Below are 19,056 nucleotides of genomic sequence, written 5' to 3'. Positions count from 1 at the left end.
GCTGAAGTGCCAACTTCTGTCTGTAGCACCCAAACAGTTTGGGCTACAAACTAATGACTAATGTGGAAAGGGCAGTCTTCTCAGTCACTGGACTTAAATAGGGGTTAAATATGTGTCCCCAAAAATATATTTGCTGAACTTTCTTATCTCTTAGAATTAGGGCAGACACTTCAAAACCTTATTCCTTATGACGTAATTTCTGACTTTTTTTTGTTGCCATTTATCAATGCGTTACTATGGGCTATAGTAATAAAGCACACAACCAATATTTTATCAAATATTTTTACAATATTGTTTGAGATACCTAAAGGGGTCCTAAAATTCTAAAACAAATAGCCTAGCTAAATGATCCTTGGTAGACTTTTAGAGGTTAATGATGGCCTGCAGTAAAAATATGTGTTGGGCCAGTGGATCCTGTCAGGTCAGTAACTTTTCAGTGCATTTTTTGCATTCCAGTTCAACATTTACCTGCTCTGTCACAGTTTACCATTGCAAACCATTGATGACTACACCCGTAAATGTCATATCATTTGTATTTGAGCAAAATTATTGGCTGTTCATTCAAGCACCTTCGAGCCCACCCGCAAGTCACTTCTCCAGCAGTAGCCGTCATTGCGTTGATGCCTTCACACAGCAAGCTGTCCCGAGCAAAAAGAAGCGGCCAGCAATCTACTCGCTGATCTTATTTATTTTAGGGAAAGGGATTTACAAAAGTAAAACCTTCGATAGGAAATAATAACAATGTGCTGGATACTGTTGATAGTCTGCAAAAAGAAAGCTAAAAAAAAGAAATATACCTATCATTCCTCTTGGCTAGCCTACTGTAGCCATGTCCATACCTCTTTTGCAACGTTTCTTATAAAGCGTCCTATTTTTAAGTCAATTCTAAAGAATTGAGTAATGACTTGTATTGCTAAATTATACTGCACAGCTTTTTAATACATGTAATAAGTACATTTTATTATTATGTTATATTAATAGCTGAATATAGAGAAAAAGCATTCCACCCTTTAAGAAATACTCCATGTCAGGGCCAGTAGAAATGCTGCTGTTATTTACTGTGCTTTGATTGACGAACAGCAAGCTTGACTAGTTCATAAAAGGTGTCGAACTGACTGAATAAAGTCGATCTCATATATCCTGGCCATTCATAAAATCATACAACGTAGTTATATGTCCATGGTATTGATCCGGACAAGAAGTATAGGCTGCCTATCAATCATTGTTTTTGAAACCAGTGGACAGCCAGTGAAAAATGTGCTCTGGCAACAGCTGCACAGTGCGGATCCCAGCCTGTGGAATAAAAGTGGGGATTTTATTTCTCAATCTAAATAACAAAATCCAAAGGCCTAATGGACACATGCTCAAAACTCACACACTTGATAGACTTTAAAAAAAAGGGCAATCTGTAGTTGCTACATCCATTTTTGGACTTATGATTCTTGAAGAATATAACTTGTAAACACCTCATGAGTTTATGTTCAACTGTCACACTCCATGAGAACCCAAAATATAAGCTTGTTTTTCTCCAATGTTTGTAAAAATGGTCAATGTAAACAAACGCTGTATAGCCTCATAACATGGTCAGTCCATCCATAGCTCGGTCTATTAATCTGAGAGTGGTTACATTTCTCCAGGCCCGTTCCTTTCGCTTATTACCAAAACAGAGGTCCGTTTTGTTATCGTTTCATCTGTGGATTTGTCCTTTAAAAACAGCTGCATATTATCAAGATATCAAAGTGTCACCAACAAAAACTGAAACAATAGACCTATAGCAAATGCAGAACATGGCATTCATTTTTCAAATGTAAATAGCACTTTTCAGTAGTGCTCAGTGCATGCCATTCCATGAGCGCAGCATTTATTTTTCAACTCGAATCAATGAGCCCAATCAGTCCTCCATGACCACAAATTCATCAACAACAGAGCTGGCTAATAAGTCCTTAGTTTTGGTGTTCTGCTCAGGTAAAACCATTTGGCTAATCTATACTTCCATATTTCCAAGTCATATTCTTGAAGATCAAGGGGTATAACATTTATTAGAATGACTGGAATTCTGATAAACTTTGTTTTTTAATGGAAATATATCATTTAAATTGTGTTATTATATGTAGTAGAAAGCGATGGTTTAGTTAGAAGAAGCCTACATAACCCAACCCATAAAGTAACATTTAAAATCCATATGGCCAGCTATGTAAACTTTAACATTGATTTATCCTACAATAGATTCTGTTCAACTTGCAACATACATTTTTGTCTTCTTCTAATTGAAAGTAATCCCCAAAAAGAAACTGATTACATTAGTTTGGGTAATCCAAAAGTGGCACTATTGTTACAAATGTAACTAGTAACTAACGGATTACATTTAGAAATTAACCTACCCAACCCTGTCAATAGCCTACCGAATTGCATCAGTACGAGTGCTGTTCATTTGGCCAATGTTTAACACCTGCTTCATTCTTCAATCATAGCTGTATTGTGGATAGCTGAGAAGGAAGCTTGAAGCCTGTGGAAGTCAGCAGACTTTTTTTTTTTTTTTTTTAAACTTTGTTTAACCAGGTAGGCTAGTTGAGAACAAGTTCTCATTTACAACTGCGACCTGGCCAAGATAAAGTAAAGTAGTGCGACACAAACAACAGAGTTACACATGGAATAAACAAACATACAGTCAATAATACAATAGAAAAAGTCTATATACAGTGTGTGCAAATGAGGTAGGATAAGGGAGGTAAGGCAATAAATAGGCCATAGTGGCAAAAAAATTACAATATATCAATTAAAACCCTGGAATGATAGGTGTGCAGAAGATGAGTGTGCAAGTAAAGATAATGGGGTGCAAAGGAGAAAAATAAATAATATAAATAACAGTATGGGGATGAGGTAGTTGGATGGGCTATTTACAGATGGGCTATGTACAGGTGCAGTGATCATTGAGCTGCTCTGACAGCTGATGCTTAAAGTTTGAGGGAGATATGAGTCTCCAGCTTCAGTGATTTTTGCAGTTTGTTCCAGTCATTGGCAGCAGAGAACTGGAAGGAAAGGCAACCAAAGGAGGAATTGGCTTTGGGGGTGACCAGTGAAATATACCTGCTGGAGCGTGTGCTACGGGTGGGTGCTGCTTTGGTGACCAGTGAGCTGAGATAAGGCGGGGCTTTACCTAGCAAAGACATATAGATGACCTGGAGCCAGTGGGTTTGGCAACGAATATGAAGCGAGGACCAGCCAACGAGAGCATATAGGTCACAGTGGTGGGTAGTATATGGGCCTTGGTGACAAAACGGATGGCACTGTGATAGATGGCATCCAATTTGCTGAGTAGAGTGTTGGAGGCTATTTTGTTAATGACATCGCCGAAGTCTAGGATCGGTAGGATAGTCAGTTTTACGAGGGTATGTTTGGCAGCATGAGTGAAGGATGCTTTGTTGTGAAATAAGAAAATTCTAGATTCTAGATTTGATTTCGGATTGGAGATGCTTAATGTGAGTCTGGAAGGAGAGTTTACAGTCTAACCAGACACCTAGGTATTTGTAGTTGTCCACATATTCTAAGTCAGAACCGTCCAGAGTGGTGATGCTGGACGGGCAGAGCATGCATTTGAAGAGCATGCATTTAGTTTTACTTGCATTTAAGAGCAGTTGGAGGCCACAGAAGGAGAGTTGTATGGCATCGAAGCTCGTCTGGAGGTTTGTTAACAGTGTCCAAAGGGCCAGATGTATACAGAAGGTGTCGTCTGCGTAGAGGTGGATCAGAGAATCACCAGCAGCAAGAGCAACATCATTGATGTATACAGAGACAAGAGTCGGCCCAAGAATTCAACTCTGTGGCACCCCCATAGAGACTGCCAGAGGTCCAGACAACAGGCCCTCCGTTTTGACACACTGAACTCTATCTTAGAAGTAGTTAGTGAACCAGGCAAGGCAGTCATTTGAGAAACCAAGACTGTTGAGTCTGCCGATAAGAATGTGGTGAATGACAGAGCCGAAAGCCTTGGCCAGGTCGATGAATACAGCTGCACAGTATTGTCTCTTATTGATGGCGGTTATGATATCGTTTAGGACCTTGAGCGTGGCTGAGGTGCACCCATGACCAGCTCGGAAACCAGATTGCATAGCGGAGAAGGTACGGTGGGATTGGAAATGGTCGGTGATCTGTTTGTTAACTTGGCTATCGAAGACCTTAGAAAGGCAGGGTAGGATAGATATAGGTCTGTAGCAATTTGGGTCTAGAGTGTCTCCCCCTTTGAAGAGGGGGATGACCGCGGCAGCTTTCCAATCTTTGGGGATCTCAGACGATACGAAAGAGAGGTTGAACAGGCTAGTAATAGGGGTTGCAACAATTTCGGTGGATCATTTTAGAAAGAGAGGGTCCAGATTGTCTAGCCTGGCTGATTTTTAGGGGTCCAGATTTTGCAAATCCTATCTGGATTTTGGTGAAGGAGAAATGGGAAGGCTTGGGCAAGTTGCTGTGGGGAGTGCAGGGCTGTTGATCGGGGTAGGTTCTTCCTAGGTTTTGGCCTTTCTAGGGAGTTTTACCTAGCCACTGTGCTTCTACACCTGCATTGCTTGTACCGTGCAGTACCGAAGAGCCCTTACTGCTGCTCGATCATCCTATTTTTCTAACTTAATTGAGGAAAATAAGAACAATCCGAAATTCCTTTTTGATACTGTCGCAAAGCTAACTAAAAAGCAGCATTCCCCAAGAGAGGATGACTTTCACTTTAGCAGTGATAAATTAATGAACTTCTTTGAGGAAAAGATTCTGATTATTAGAAAGCAAATTACGGACTCCTCTTTAAATCTGCGTATTCCTTCAAAGCTCAGTTGTCCTGAGTCTGCACAACTCCGCCAGGACCTAGGATCAAGAGAGACGCTCAAGTGTTTTAGTACTATATCTCTTGACACAATGATGAAAATAATCATGGCCTCTAAACCTTCAAGCTGCATACTGGACCCTATTCCAACTAAACTACTGAAAGAGCTGCTTCCTGTGCTTGGCCCTCCTATGTTGAACATAATAAACGGCTCTCTATCCACCGGATGTGTACCAAACTCACTAAAAGTGGCAGTAATAAAGCCTCTCTTGAAAAAGCCAAACCTTGACCCAGAAAATATTTTTAAAAACTAATCGGCCTATATCGAATCTTCCATTCCTCTCAAACATTTTAGAAAAGGCTGTTGCGCAGCAACTCACTGCCTTCCTGAAGACAAACAATGTATACAAAATGCTTCAGTCTGGTTTTAGGCCCCATCATAGCACTGAGACGGCACTTGTGAAGGTGGTAAATTACATTTTAATGGCATCGGACCGAGGCTCTGCATCTGTCCTCGTGCTCCTAGACCTTAGTGCTGCCTTTGATACCATCGATCACCACATTCTTTTGGAGAGATTGGAAACCCAAATTGGTCTACACGGACAAGTTCTGGCCTGGTTTAGATCTTATCTGTCGGAAATATATCAGTTTGTCTCTGAATGGTTTGTCCTCTGACAAATCAACTGTAAATTTCGGTGTTCCTCAAGGTTCCGTTTTAGGAGCACTATTGTTTTCACTATATATTTTACCTCTTGGGGATGTTATTCGAAAACATAATGTTAACTTTCACTGCTATGCGGATGACACACAGCTGTACATTTCAATGAAACATGGTGAAGCCCCAAAATTGCCCTTGCTAGAAGCATGCGTTTCAGACATAAGGAAGTGGATGGCTGCAAACTTTCTACTTTTAAACTCGGACAAAACAGAGATGCTTGTTCTAGGTCCCAAGAAACAAAGATATCTTCTGTTGAATCTGACAATTAATCTTAATGGTTGTACAGTCGTCTCAAAAAAAACTATGAAGAACCTCTGCGTTACTCTGGACCCTGATCTCTCTTTTGAAGAACATATCAAGACCATTTCAAGGACAGCTTTTTTCCATCTACGTAACATTGCAAAAATCATTAACTTTCTGTCCAAAAATGATGCAGAAAAATTAATCCATGCTTTTGTCACTTCTAGGTTAGACTACTGCAATGCTCTACTTTCCGGCTACCCGGATAAAGCACTAAATAAACTTCAGTTATTTAGCACTATGGCTGCTAGAATCCTGACTAGAACCAAAAAATGTGATCATATTACTCCAGTGCTAGCCTCTCTACACTGGCTTCCTGTCAAAGCAAGGGCTGATTTCAAGGTTTTACTGCTAACCTACAAAGCATTACAAGGGCTTGCTCCTACCCATCTCTCTGATTTGGTCCTGCCGTACATACCTACACGTACGCTACGGTCACAAGACGCAGGCCTCCTAATTGTCCCTAGAATTTCTAAGCAAACAGCTGGAGGCAGGGCTTTCTCTTATAGAGCTCCATTTTTATGGAACGGTCTGCCTACCCATGTCAGAGACGCAAACTTGGTCTCAACCTTTAAGTCTTTACTGAAGACTCATCTCTTCAGTGGGTCATATGATTGAGTGTAGTCTGGCCCAGGAGTGGGAAGGTGAACGGAAAGGCTCTGGAGCAACGAACCGCCCTTGCTGTCTCTGCCTGGCCGGTTCCCCTCTTTCCACTGGGATTCTCTGCCTCTAACCCTATTACAGGGGCTGAGTCACTGGCTTACTGGGGCTCTCTCATGCCGTCCCTGGAGGGGGTGCGTCACCTGAGTGGGTTGATTTTCACTGATGTGGTCATCCTGTCTGGGTTGGCGCCCCCCCTTGGGTTGTGCCGTGGCGGAGGTCTTTGTGGGCTATACTCGGCCTTTTCTCAGGATGGTAAGTTGGTGGTTGAAGATATCTCTCTAGTGGTGTGGGGGCTGTGCTTTGGCAAAGTGGGTGAGGTTATATCCTTCCTGTTTGGCCCTGTCCGGGGGTGTCCTCAGATGGGGCCACAGTGTCTCCTGACCCCTCCTGTCTCAGCCTCCAGTATTTATGCTGCAGTAGTTTGTGTGTCGGGGGGCTAGGGAGTTTTTTATATCTGGAGTACTTCTCCTATCCTATTCGGTGTCCTGTGTGAATCTAAGTGTGCGTTCTCTAATTCTCTCCTCTCTTTCTTTCTCTCTTGGAGGACCTGAGCCCTAGGACCATGCCCCAGGACTACCTGACATGATGACTCCTTGCTGTCCCCAGTCCACCTGGCCGTGCTGCTGCTCCAGTTTCAACTGTTCTGCCTTATTATTATTATTGGACCATGCTGGTCATTTATGAACATTTGAACATCTTGGCCATGTTCTGTTATAATCTCCACCCGGCACAGCCAGAAGAGGACTGGCCACCCCACATAGCCTGGTTCCTCTCTAGGTTTCTTCCTAGGTTTTGGCCTTTCTAGGGAGTTTTTCCTAGCCACCGTGCTTCTACACCTGCATTGCTTGCTGTTTGGGGTTTTAGGCTGGGTTTCTGTACAGCACTTTGAGGTATCAGCCAATGTACAAAGGGTTATATAAATACATTTGATTTGGTAGGAGTAGTCAGGTGGAAAGCATTGCCAGACATAGAAAAATGCTTATCGAAATTCTCAATTATCGTGGATTTATCAGTGGTGACAGTGTTTCCTAGCCTCAGTGCAGTGAGCAGCTGTGAGGAGGTGCTCTTTTTGGAGTTTGTGCTCCAGGATGCAAATTTCTGTTTTGAAAAAGCTAGCCTTTGCTTTCATAACTGCCTGTGTATACTGGTTCCTAACTTCCCTGAAAAGTTGCATACCTCAGGGCCTATTTGATGCTAATGCAGTACGCTACAGGATGTTTTTGTGCTGGTCAAGGGCAGTCAGGTCTGGAGTGAACCAAGGGCTATATCTGTTCCTGGTTCAAATGTTTTTGAATGAGGCATGCTTATTTAATATGGTGAGGAAAGCACTTTTAAAGAATAACCAGGCGTCCTCTACTGACGGAATGAGGTCAATGTCCTTCCAGGATACCCGGGCAAGGTAAATTAGAAAGGTCCGCTCGCTGAAGTGTTTTAGTGAGCGTTTGACAGTGATGAGGGGTGGTCGTTTGACCGCAGACCCATTACGGAAGCAGGCAATGAGGCAGTGATCGCTGAGATCCTGGTTGAAGACAGCAGAGGTGTATTTGGAGGGCAGGTTGGTTAGGATTATATCTATGAGGGTGCCCATATTTACAGATTTGGGGTTGTACCTGGTAGGTTCATTGAGAATTTGTGTGAGATTGAGGGCATCAAACTTAGATTGTAGGATGGCCGGGGTGTTAAGCATGTCCCAGTTTAGGTCACCTAGCAGCACGAGCTCTGAAGATAGATGGGGGCCAATCAATTCACATATGGTATCCAGGGCACAGCTGGGGGCAGAAGGTGGTCTATAGCAAGGGGCAACGGTGAGAGACTTGTATCTGGAAAGGTGGATTTTTAAAAGTAGAAGCTCAAATTGTTACACGATTCTTTAAAGGCCCACTGAAGTCAAAATTATGTTTTTTCTGTTTGATATCATATTGTGGCTACTACATGTGCTTGTGGAAAACACTGAAACATCCATAGAAGCAGTGAGATTTGCTGGAGTCGTACCTCCATGAAAAAAATTATAGGAAAAAACAAAGGCACCAGTTGCTGACATTTGCCTAAAGGTGGGGAAAACAGTTGGTACCAAAATCACTCCCTCTATTAAAAGAACTCCCGTTCTTGTCCAATTTTCTGAGGAGGAAATTCTTAAATGTCGTTTCCAAGAAGGTTAGGCGGTGGTGGCACCCATCACAGTCAGCCCATGGAAACAGTGTGGGCATACAGTAGCATACGGCAGGCAGGCAGACAGACAACAACAGGATATTAGGCTGACTCTGGAAAGCTTTATTTTCAATGACAGCTGCTATTCATTTAGCTTTTACTGAGGCATTATACCATAACATGCAGCAGTAGTTTCTGCTGCATATTTAATTCAAATAACCCAACACTACGAAATACAAAACTGGACAAAGTAGTGCTTGTTTCAGGAATCTCAGATGCCGAACACTAATAACCATGTAATTATTGTGTAATTACCATGTTACGTTATTTCTAAGTAAATACCATGTAAACAGCAGCCTGTTCACATGGTTGATTCAGCACAGACCTCTGCTAGTGGGTTCACAGGGGCTTCCCGGAGTAGGCTGAGAATGTGCCCTGATCTCTAGTGTGCCTCCCAAATGGCACCCTATTCATTAGTGTGTGTAGGGCCCAGGTCAAAAGTAGTGCACTATATAGGGAATATAATGCCAACTGGGACACAGGTCTGATCTAGAGTGTGATGTGATCTCTTCCAGCAGGTCATCATTTTCAGAGAGACAGATCTCCACTGATTCTCAGTAGTAGATTATCTCCATCATTGAGCATATCATTGTCCTAATGAGAAGAAGCCTCTTGATCTGAAGATATAGCCAATATCAGTGAATATCAGTGAATACTGAACATGGTTGGTTACAACCACAACATACCACCTGAAGGTTTTCAACCATTTTCAGTAACAGTATTCAGTGATACTGGCTAAATTCCAGGTGAAGTTGTTCTTGACCTTAGGCACAGATCTAGGATCACCTTGCCCTCCCCATACCCTAACCATGATGGGGGAAAAACACAAACTGGCTCGTGTCTCTCGGTCTCCACTGGGCCTCACCCAGCTCTGTGAGGGGGTCAGGGGTTAGGATGGAGCACTAAATCAGACGATAACATCAGAGGAAAGGCCAAAAGAGGAGATATCTCCACTGGCTGCCAGAAATCTCTCAGGGGGAGGGAGGATAGAGGGAGATAGAGAAGTAAAGGAAGAGGTAACCAGTAAGCTGGGGGAATTGGGGGGGGGGGGGGGGGGGGGGGGGGGCAGGGGAGCTGTACTCAAGAATTCCTGGAATACAGTGCTTGTTTGAGGCCTGGGTTAGGGTGGGGTGTCTGAGTCACCGGAAGCACCCCAGTTCCTATATAGAACATTCCAGACTAAATCACTCGCAACCACAACCCAGGGTGTTTCTCAATATGCATACTACAGTGCTCCACACTTATGCTCCGAGTGTATTCGCCGAGGACGTTCTTATTAGTACGTTCTTGTGAGGACGAGAGTGTGGAGAACGCATAAAACATTACATTTGAAAAGAACTCGCACTCCATCTACTGAATTACCTCACGCTCTATCTTCCCATTCACGGAACTTCTCCCAGGCAGGATAATGGCAATAGAGACTAAACTAGACATACACAAAGCAAACCTTTTTACTTAATAATGATCAGCTTATATATAGTCAATAGTAATCATCTAGCTAGCCAGCTGGTTTAACGGGCAAAAACAATCTAAAACTAATGTTATGTGAGGTAGATGACTAGCTGTAAATTCTTTGTGGGTAGCTAGATAGTAAATCCAATAGGGCTAACTGGCTATGGTCATGCGATCTACCCACACGACAGTGGGTATTGTAGGCAGGTAAACATGTCAGAATTAGCACAGTATGTATTTATTAACGTATCAAGATAAATGGATTGTAGTCCGGCAACATATGAGATGTGAACGGGCAACATTTAATTCGGAAGTCTGAGTTCATTTTCTCGCTTCAGCTGCAAAACAGCCACCATTGATTTCAATAACATTTTCCATCGTTTTTACACGGTTGCGTCTAGGCGTCACATTACGTCAACAATCCTGTAAATATTTGAAGTTGAAGCTTGCGCCGATGCATGCTTCGAAAGGAGAACAAAAACAAAGTATGCACCCAAGAAGTGCCCTCTGTGCTCCGTTTCAAAAACTCTGACCATTGTATGCTCCAGTTTGCGTGCTCAGAGCACGATAGTACGCAAATTAAAACACCAAGTTTCCACAGCCCAATGAGTGCACCTGCACGCGCGCACACACACACACACACACGTTGTTCTTCTATCCTTGTGGGGACCTAAAATGTATTTCCATTCAAAATCCGATTTCACCTCTAACCTTATCCCAAAACCCTAACCCTAATTGTAACCCTAAACGCTAAACTTAAAATAGCATTTGTCCACATGGGGAGGTGGGAAATGTCCTAAAGAGGGAGCATTTTCCTTGTTTTACTATCCTTGTGGAAACTTTTGGGGATTTTAGGTCCATACAGGGATTGAAGAACCAACCAACACTCAGTCACACACACACCACTCCTCCATGGACATTTGTGTTACAATCTCACATTCGATGCGGACCATGGTTATGAGTGTAATCCATCGCTGTTTGTTTAGCCTAAATCTAATTTATTAGTCACATGCCCCGAATACAACAAGTGTAGACTTTACCTTGAAATGCTTACTTACGAGCCCTTTCGCAACAATGCAGTTAAAAATAAAATTAACAAATAGATAAAAAATAAAATATCCGGTCTGAGGCAGCAGGCCTACCTGCATGTGTATGTACAGTCGAGGCCAAAAGTTGAGAATGACAAATATAAAATTCACAAAGTCTGCTGCCTCAGTTTGTATGATGGCAATTTTCATATACTCCAGAATGTTATGAAGAGTGATCAGATGAATTGCAATTTATTGCAAAGTCCCTCTTTGCCCTGGAAATGAACTGAATCCCCAAAAAACATTTCCACTGCATTTCAGGATATTGCTGCCAGTAAGATTGCACCTAAATCAACCATTCTTTGGATCATCAAGAACTTCAAGGAGAGTGGTTCAATTGGTGTGAAGAACGCTTCAGGGGACCCAAGAAAGTCCAGCAAGCGCCAGGACCGTCTCCTAAAGTTGATTCAGCTGTGAGATCGGGGCACCGCCAGTACAGAGCTTGCTCAGGAATGGCAGCAGGCAGCAGGTGTGAGTGCATCTGTACGCACAGTGAGGTGAAGATTTTGGAGGATGGCCTGGTGTCAAGAAGGGCAGCAAAAAGGCCACTTCTCCCCAGGAAAAACATCAGGGACAGACTGATATTCTGCAAAAGGTACAGGGATTGAACTGCTGAGGACTGGGGTAAAGTCATTTTCTCAGATGAATCCCCTTTCCGATTGTTTGGGGCATCCGGAAAAAAGCTTGTCCGGATAAGACAAGGTGAGCGCTACCATCAGTCCTGTGTCATGCCAACAGTAAAGCATCCTGAGACCATTCATGTGTGTGGTTGCTTCTCAGCCAAGGACACAGCCATGAATAAAGAATGGTACACAACAATATAGACTGACAATAACAGACTACAGTTTTAGGACAGCTCATTCCAGTTAGGTGCATTGTTTCAGCTGAGACTGTGGTGTGTGTGTGTGGGGGGTAGTATGGGGAGGGGGGGGGTAGTATGCAGCGATATGCCTGACTGACGGTACTCCAGCCATTAGACAGAGCAGTCCCAGGCAACAGTTCTCCTGCCAGAGGTGCTCTGCTGGGCCTGATGATCATGATCACCTCACTTCCCCTTCCTGCCCTGATGTGGTTTGCTGGGTTAAATGGGCCTGCTTACCGCATCTGTCTATTAATGGAGACAACAGCAGCCGCCAAGAGCAGGGAGCTGGTCATCTGTTAGTAGTTTCAAGTTTTATTTGTCACATGCACAAGTACAGTGAAATGTTTAACTTGCAAGCCCTTCCCAACAACGCAGTATTCAATATAGTATAACAAACAAAAACACAAAATAGAAAAGAGAATTTGCATGCTATATACAGGGTCAGTGCCAGTACCAAATGTACAATGTGCAGGGATACTGGAGTAGTTGAGGTAGATACAGTATGTACACAGAGTGAGAAATTAACACCAGCCACATGCTGGTAGATTTTGCCATTGGCTGGTAGAATGTCTATTTTTACCAGCCACACTAGCTGGTTGTCATAGAGCATTTGGGAGCATTATTGTTTTCCAATCCAGAGCCCACATGTAAAAAAAAAACGAACGTGTTGTGTGTGTGTGTGTGTGTGTGTGTGTGGTAGTCTGGAATAGAGAATCTCAACGCTACAGTGGTGAAAGTGTGGGCTACAATGTTTTCTGTGATGCATCTTAATTCTTTATTTTATCCTGAAAAAAATGTGTCTGGTAAGAAAATGGAGTGGCTGGTAAAACTTGGGAGAAAGTGACTGGTAGCAGGATTAATAATAATAAACAATATGGCAGCAGCATAAGTGGTAGTCTGCGTGGTAATGAGTGTGTGTGTGTTAAGTGCGAGTGTGCACAAGCGTGTCAATGTAGGCGTGTGTGGGTAGAGAGCAGTAAGAGTGCATAGTCAGTGCATATAGTCCTTGGTGGTGGTGGGCAGCTATTGTCTATCTGTTTAAAAAGTATCATTGCTTAGGGTAGAAGTTGTCTCGGAGCCTGCTGGTCCGAGACCTGATACTCTGGTACCGCCTGCCGGATGGAAGCAGAGAGAATCTATGACAAGGGTGGCTGGAGTCTTTGGCAATTTCTCAGGCCTTCCACAGACATCGCTTGGTGTGTATATCCTGAATGGCTGGGACCTCACCCCAGTGATATGCTGGGCTGTCCGCACCACCCTCTGTGTAGAGTAATATCACAAAGCAGGGTGGACAGGCAACATGGACGGACTGGGACAAGAAATCGGCCCAGAAATTTCTAATACACCGGACAATTTGTTTCTCTCAGGTCCCTCATTATTAGCCAAATAATGATCCATACTTCTGCAGAAAAAAAAGTATAAATAGACAAGCACACTGGGCTAAAGATGGACCAGCCCATCTGGCATTTGCCCGAATTGCCCCATATCCAATCCTTTAATGATTGGCTAAACCCCTTACAGGTATCTAGCTCCCTCTTACTAGGGCAGTGTCAGGCTGAGGCTAAATGACAGGGTATTAAACTTAGGTCTTCTGTGAGACTTATGACTGCATAAACCCGCTAAGCTAAAGCAGAGGGTGGGTGCTTTTAGCAATATCTGCCCTACATACTGCAGAGCATAATTTGTCACAGACTGAGCCCCAGAATAATCATGAATCTGCTAATAGACTAATGCACACACTGTACTACACTGTAAATTAACTACCAAAGGGCATAGGTCAAGAATCCATTTACTCAGACATTCTTTCTCCCTCACATTAGAGGTCTTCACGGGTCCACCCAAACACCCGAGAGGGTCTGGGTCCAAAATTTTCCCTCGGTACAGGTCAGATCCTGTTTGATTGTCATCGGGTCTCGGGTCTATGTAACTACAGCTGATAGACTCGACCACAGCTCCGCACAACCTATAGCATATTTATTTTACACTAACAAGGTGAATTTATTGACTTATAGAAGGCAGAGCCAAAAATACCTACAGCGCCTTCAGAAAGTATTCAAACCCCTTGACCTTTTCCACATTTTGCTGTGTTACATATTGGGATTAAAATGTATGTCTTTCATTTTTTTTTTACAATCTACACAAAATACTCTAATGTCAAAGTGGAAGAATTTAAAAAATAATGTTTTAAGTGTAATGAAGAATATCTTGATTAGATACCTATTCAAACCCAGAGTCAATACCTTTGGCAGCGAATACACCTGTGAGTCTTTTTGAGTAAGTCTCTAAGAGCTTTGCAGACCTGGATTGTACAATATTTTCCCATAATAATTTTTTAAAACTCTTTGCTAGACAGCCACTTTCAAGTCTTGCCATCGATTTTCAAGTAGATTTAAGTCAAAACTAACTAGGCCACTCAGGAACATTCAACGTCGTCTTGGTAAGAATCTCCAGTGTATATTTGGCCTTGTGTTTTAGGCTATTGTCCTGCTGAAAAGTGAATTCATCTCCCAGTGTCTGTTGGAATGCAGACTGAACCAGGTTTTCCTCTAGGATTTTCTTTTTATAAAAGCTACCTAGTCCTTGCCGATAACGAGCATATCCAAAATATGATGCAGCCACCACCCATGCTTGAAAATATGAAGAGTGGTAATCAGTGATGTGTATTCAGGACAAAAAGTTAATTTCTTTGCCACATCATTTGCAGTTTTACTTTAGTACCTTATTGCAAACAGGATGCATGTTTTGTAATATTTTCATTCTGTACAGACTTCCTTCTTTTTACTTTGTCATTTAGGTTATTATTGTAGAGTAACTACAATGTTGATCCATACTCAGTTCTCTCCAATCACAGCCATTAAACGTAACTGTTTTAAGGTCACCATTGGCCTCATGATGAAATCCCTGAGCGGTTTCCTTCCTCTCCGGCAACTGAGTTAGGAAGGACGCCTGTATCTTTGTAGTGACTGGGTGTATTGATACACCATCCAAAGCTAAATTAATAAGTTTTACCATGCTCAAAGGGATAGTCAGTGTCTGCTTTTTATTTATTTATTACCCATCGACTGTACCAATAGGTGCTGTTCTTTGCCAGGCATTGGAAAATCTCCCTGATATTTGTGGTTGAATCTGTGTTTGAAATTCACTGCTCGAATGAGGGACCTGTGTGGGGTACAGAGATGAGGTAATCATTCAAAAATCATATTAACCCCTATTATTGCACACAGTGTCTCCATACAACGCATTATGCGATTTGTTAAGCACATTTTTACTCCTAAACGCATTTAGGATTGCCATAGGAAAGGGGTTGAATACTTGACTCAAGACAATTCCGTTTAGAATTTTTTCAAAACAAAATTCCACTTTAACATTGTGAGGTATTGTGTATAGATCAGTGGCACAAAATCTAGATTTTATACATTTTAAATTCAGGCTGTAACACAGCAAAATGTTGAAGAAGTCAAGGGGTGTGAATACTTCCTGAAGGCACTGTATTTATTAACGAGAAGAGCAACTTGGCTGATATTATTATATCTTTTTTAATTTAACCTTTATTTACTAGGCAAGTCAGTTAAGAACAAATTCTTATTTACAATGACGCCCTACACCGGCCAAACCCGGACGACGCTGGGCCAATTGTGTGCCGCCCTATGGGACTCCCAAACACGGCCGGTTGTGATACAGCCTGGATTCGAACCAGGGTGTCTGTAGTGACACCTCTAGCAATGCGATGCAGTGCCACTTGGGAGCAGCGGTCTAAAACAAATTATTTTGTCAGATGGGTCCAATCGGGTCTGGTCTAAACCCAGACCAGTTAGGGTATGGGTCAGGTCTAGGTCTGATTGTTGTCGGGTCCATTTGGGTTCGGGTCTGATTGTCCTCGGGTCCTACCTGTTGGACCCGAGAAGACCTCTACCTCACACACGGCCTAGATTAGGGTCAGTCAGTCAAGCCTGGGAAAAAGGAGAATTACACAAAAAAAAGTTGGGTGTTTAATTACATGTACAAGCCCACACAATGAGACACTGGCAATGCTTAATTAACAGTGTGTGTGTGTGTGTGTGTGTGTCTGTAGGCCAATGTTTATTGAGGGTGCTCTGTTTATTCCTAGCCTTATACAATTGTGAAAGGTCCAGCAGTTGGTAGAGCATGGCGCTTGTAACGCCAGGGTAGTGGGTATGATTCCCAGAATCACCCATGAGTAAAAATGTATGAACGCATGACTAAGTTGTTTTGAATAAAAGCATCTGCTAAATGGCATTTACACTACATGACCAAAAGTATGTGGACATCTGCTTGTCAAACATCTCATTCCAAAATCATGAGCATTAATATGGAGTTGGTTCCCCTTATGCTGCTATTACAGCCTACATTCTTTTGGGAAGGTGTTCCACTAAATATTGGAACATTGCTGCGGGGACTTGCTTCCATTAGGCCTGGCTCGCAGTCAGCATTCCAATTCATCCCAAAGGTGAACGATGGGGTTGAGGTCAGGGATCTGTGCAAGCCAGTCAAGTTCTTCCACACCGATCTCGACAAACCATTTCTGTATGCACCTCACTTTGTACACGGGGGCATTGTCATGCTGAAACAGGAAAGGGCATTCCCCAAAGTTGGAAGCACAGAATCATCAAGAATGTCATTCTATGCTGTCACGTTAAGATTTCCCTTCACTGGAACTAAAGGGCCTAGCCCGAACCATGAAAAACAGCCCCAGACCATTATTCCTCCTCCAACAAATTTTACAGTTGGCACTACGCAGTCAGGCAGATAGCGTTCTCCAACCCCAGATTCGTCCATCGGACTGCCAGATGGTGAAGCTTCACTCCAGAGAATGCGCTTCCACTTGAAGCTCCCGACGGTTCTAACTAGCAGGGCAGAAATTTTACGAACTGACTTGTTGGAATGGAGGCCTCCTACGACAGCCACGATGAAAGTCACTGAGCTCTTCAGTAAGGATATTCTACTGCCAATGTTTGCCTATAGAGATTGCATGGCTGTGTGTTCGACTTTATACACCTGTCAGCAATGGGTGTGGCAGAAATAGTCTAATCCACATACATAGTGTATTATAGTTGTTCTACATAGAGTTAAAACAACAAAGCCAGTCTCATCTGAGTCTACATGGCAGTGCATGTAAATCCATACCTAAACCCACCCAGACTATACTGTTTAATGCATAGAGGCTGTAAATACCAATTCAGGAGAAAAAAACAAAGCAACTTGAGGCCCAAAGTCCTCAGTTTATTCCGAGCCACCTAGAATCACAGAGGCCTACCATGCACAGCATACATGGGTAGGACTAAATGGATACACTTTCAATTAATAGACATGCCTGATCAAATCTCAAATAATGGTGTGTTGCCTTTCAATGGATGCATTTGTAGGAGTGGAGGGGGAACGAGCAGAGTAGGGCTTGAACCAGCGCATCACAAGAAACTTGCACTTTGGTCCAAAGAAACTGGGCCGGTGCAGCTACCAAAATTAACAACATTACCGCATTGATGTGATCCACTACGCATATGGAGAGGTTTACTGGTGGGTTCTCCAACAAGGCCTACTAATGAAAAAATATGAAGCCATATAATCTAGTCACATCCTAAACACAGAGTTTAAATAACCGCATGCATTTCTTTCAAAACACTCAATTCTAACAATAGTTAATTGAGTAGGCCTATAGCTCATTAACTAACAGCCTATACCTTAATTATGCATATAAATCTTGCAACATAGCTTAAATAACCAATCGATTCAGATAGAGAACCATGACCAAAAACGTTTTCACGAGATCTTGATTCTAGTTGAGTGGACAGCGCTATGATTTACGATCCGATTAACTTTCCTCTAACTCATTCTATGGAGGTAAAACGGTATACATTTGGAACGTATTCGTTAAATCGGATGTGTCATGTAGGGTTAATTAACAATCTTGGTACTTCAGTGCCGCGATCAAGGCATCAAAGTGTCAAAATACTGCGGTTTCGAGCTTTGACGCGTAGGCTCTGTGAGTTGTGACAGCGACGTTTTTCCACTTGAACAGACTGCGGCGTGAATCACTGTCTGTGTTTTCGGGTCTGCAGTAAGCAGACTATCGCCTCCCAGTACGATTTGACTGTTCAATTTTATCAAGTCATCATCTGCCCTGCACAAGCTAGCTAGGCCTGTGGCTATATTGAGCATTCTCCCTGCAGGCTACAGCCCCGTGTACGATTCCATTTAAATGCGTAGTTGTGTTTCTACGTGCGGGCCTGGAATGCTAAAGAACTGCGCGAAAATGCATCTGTACTGCGATTTTTCCCCCGGCTGTTTGCCTTCTTACCTGCAGATGTTCCTGAAATCGTATCGGCAGTATCTGGGCCATTCTTGAGGCTTTCTATGTTTCAATTGTCCGGAGAAAAGGAAAGGGGAAGGGGACACGAAGAGGAATGAATGTTGTATTGTATTGGAAGTCCCCAAAACGCCCCCAAAAGTAAAATGCGATGTGCAATGATAGGGGTCTTGCCGGCTTGCGTTGATATCACCTGAATTCACTGCCTGCTCTCGTTCAGTAGCACCCAAACAACACTCCTGAACCAAAACTCTACGCTTCCGCTAAGTAAAATAGTCCAAAACATAATTACACTCGCTCTGGGAGAAAACTATTTTTATGAAGCTCTAATGTTGCTTACAGTATTATACAAAATAATACACTTGCTACTTATAAGCCCTACAGCTAACCAAGAGGATTTCCCCACAAATAGCCTACCAACGCAGGAAAAAAAATCGGATGTCCTCAATGTACCCCTCCGCTGCCCCTTCCCCTTAATTTTCCCTATGTCGAAATAAAGGCACGTGACAGGCGCCCACTCCCCTTCCGATTTCTGCAAACTCAAGTGCTGAGACGTTGGGAATATGCCTTTACCCCACCCTGTGAAAAGTGTCTAGTAGTGAGAAAATATGTTGGGATTGTAAAAGAGGA

General features: G+C 42.9%; 1 protein-coding gene across 2 annotated transcripts in view; it reads right to left on the bottom strand.

The window, feature by feature from the left end:
- The window catches only part of LOC110525817 (clathrin heavy chain 1), a 42,280-nt gene extending 23,425 nt beyond the window's left edge, over positions 1 to 18,855 (bottom strand). Inside the window, exon 1 of one of the 2 annotated variants that reach the window (XM_021606255.2) lies at positions 18,418 to 18,855. In XM_021606255.2, coding sequence (XP_021461930.2) covers positions 18,418 to 18,459 — 42 coding nt within the window. In that variant the 5' untranslated portion in view covers positions 18,460 to 18,855. The remainder of the gene's footprint in view (positions 1 to 18,417) is intronic. The other variant, XM_021606256.2, reaches the window with a different exon arrangement.
- Positions 18,856 to 19,056: the final 201 nt, after the last annotated feature.

Source organism: Oncorhynchus mykiss, chromosome 6 (assembly GCF_013265735.2).
Source record: "Oncorhynchus mykiss isolate Arlee chromosome 6, USDA_OmykA_1.1, whole genome shotgun sequence".
NCBI lineage: Eukaryota > Metazoa > Chordata > Actinopteri > Salmoniformes > Salmonidae > Oncorhynchus > Oncorhynchus mykiss.
The sequence above is the reverse complement of the archived record's forward strand: the minus strand, read 5'-3'. Positions and strand labels throughout refer to the sequence as shown.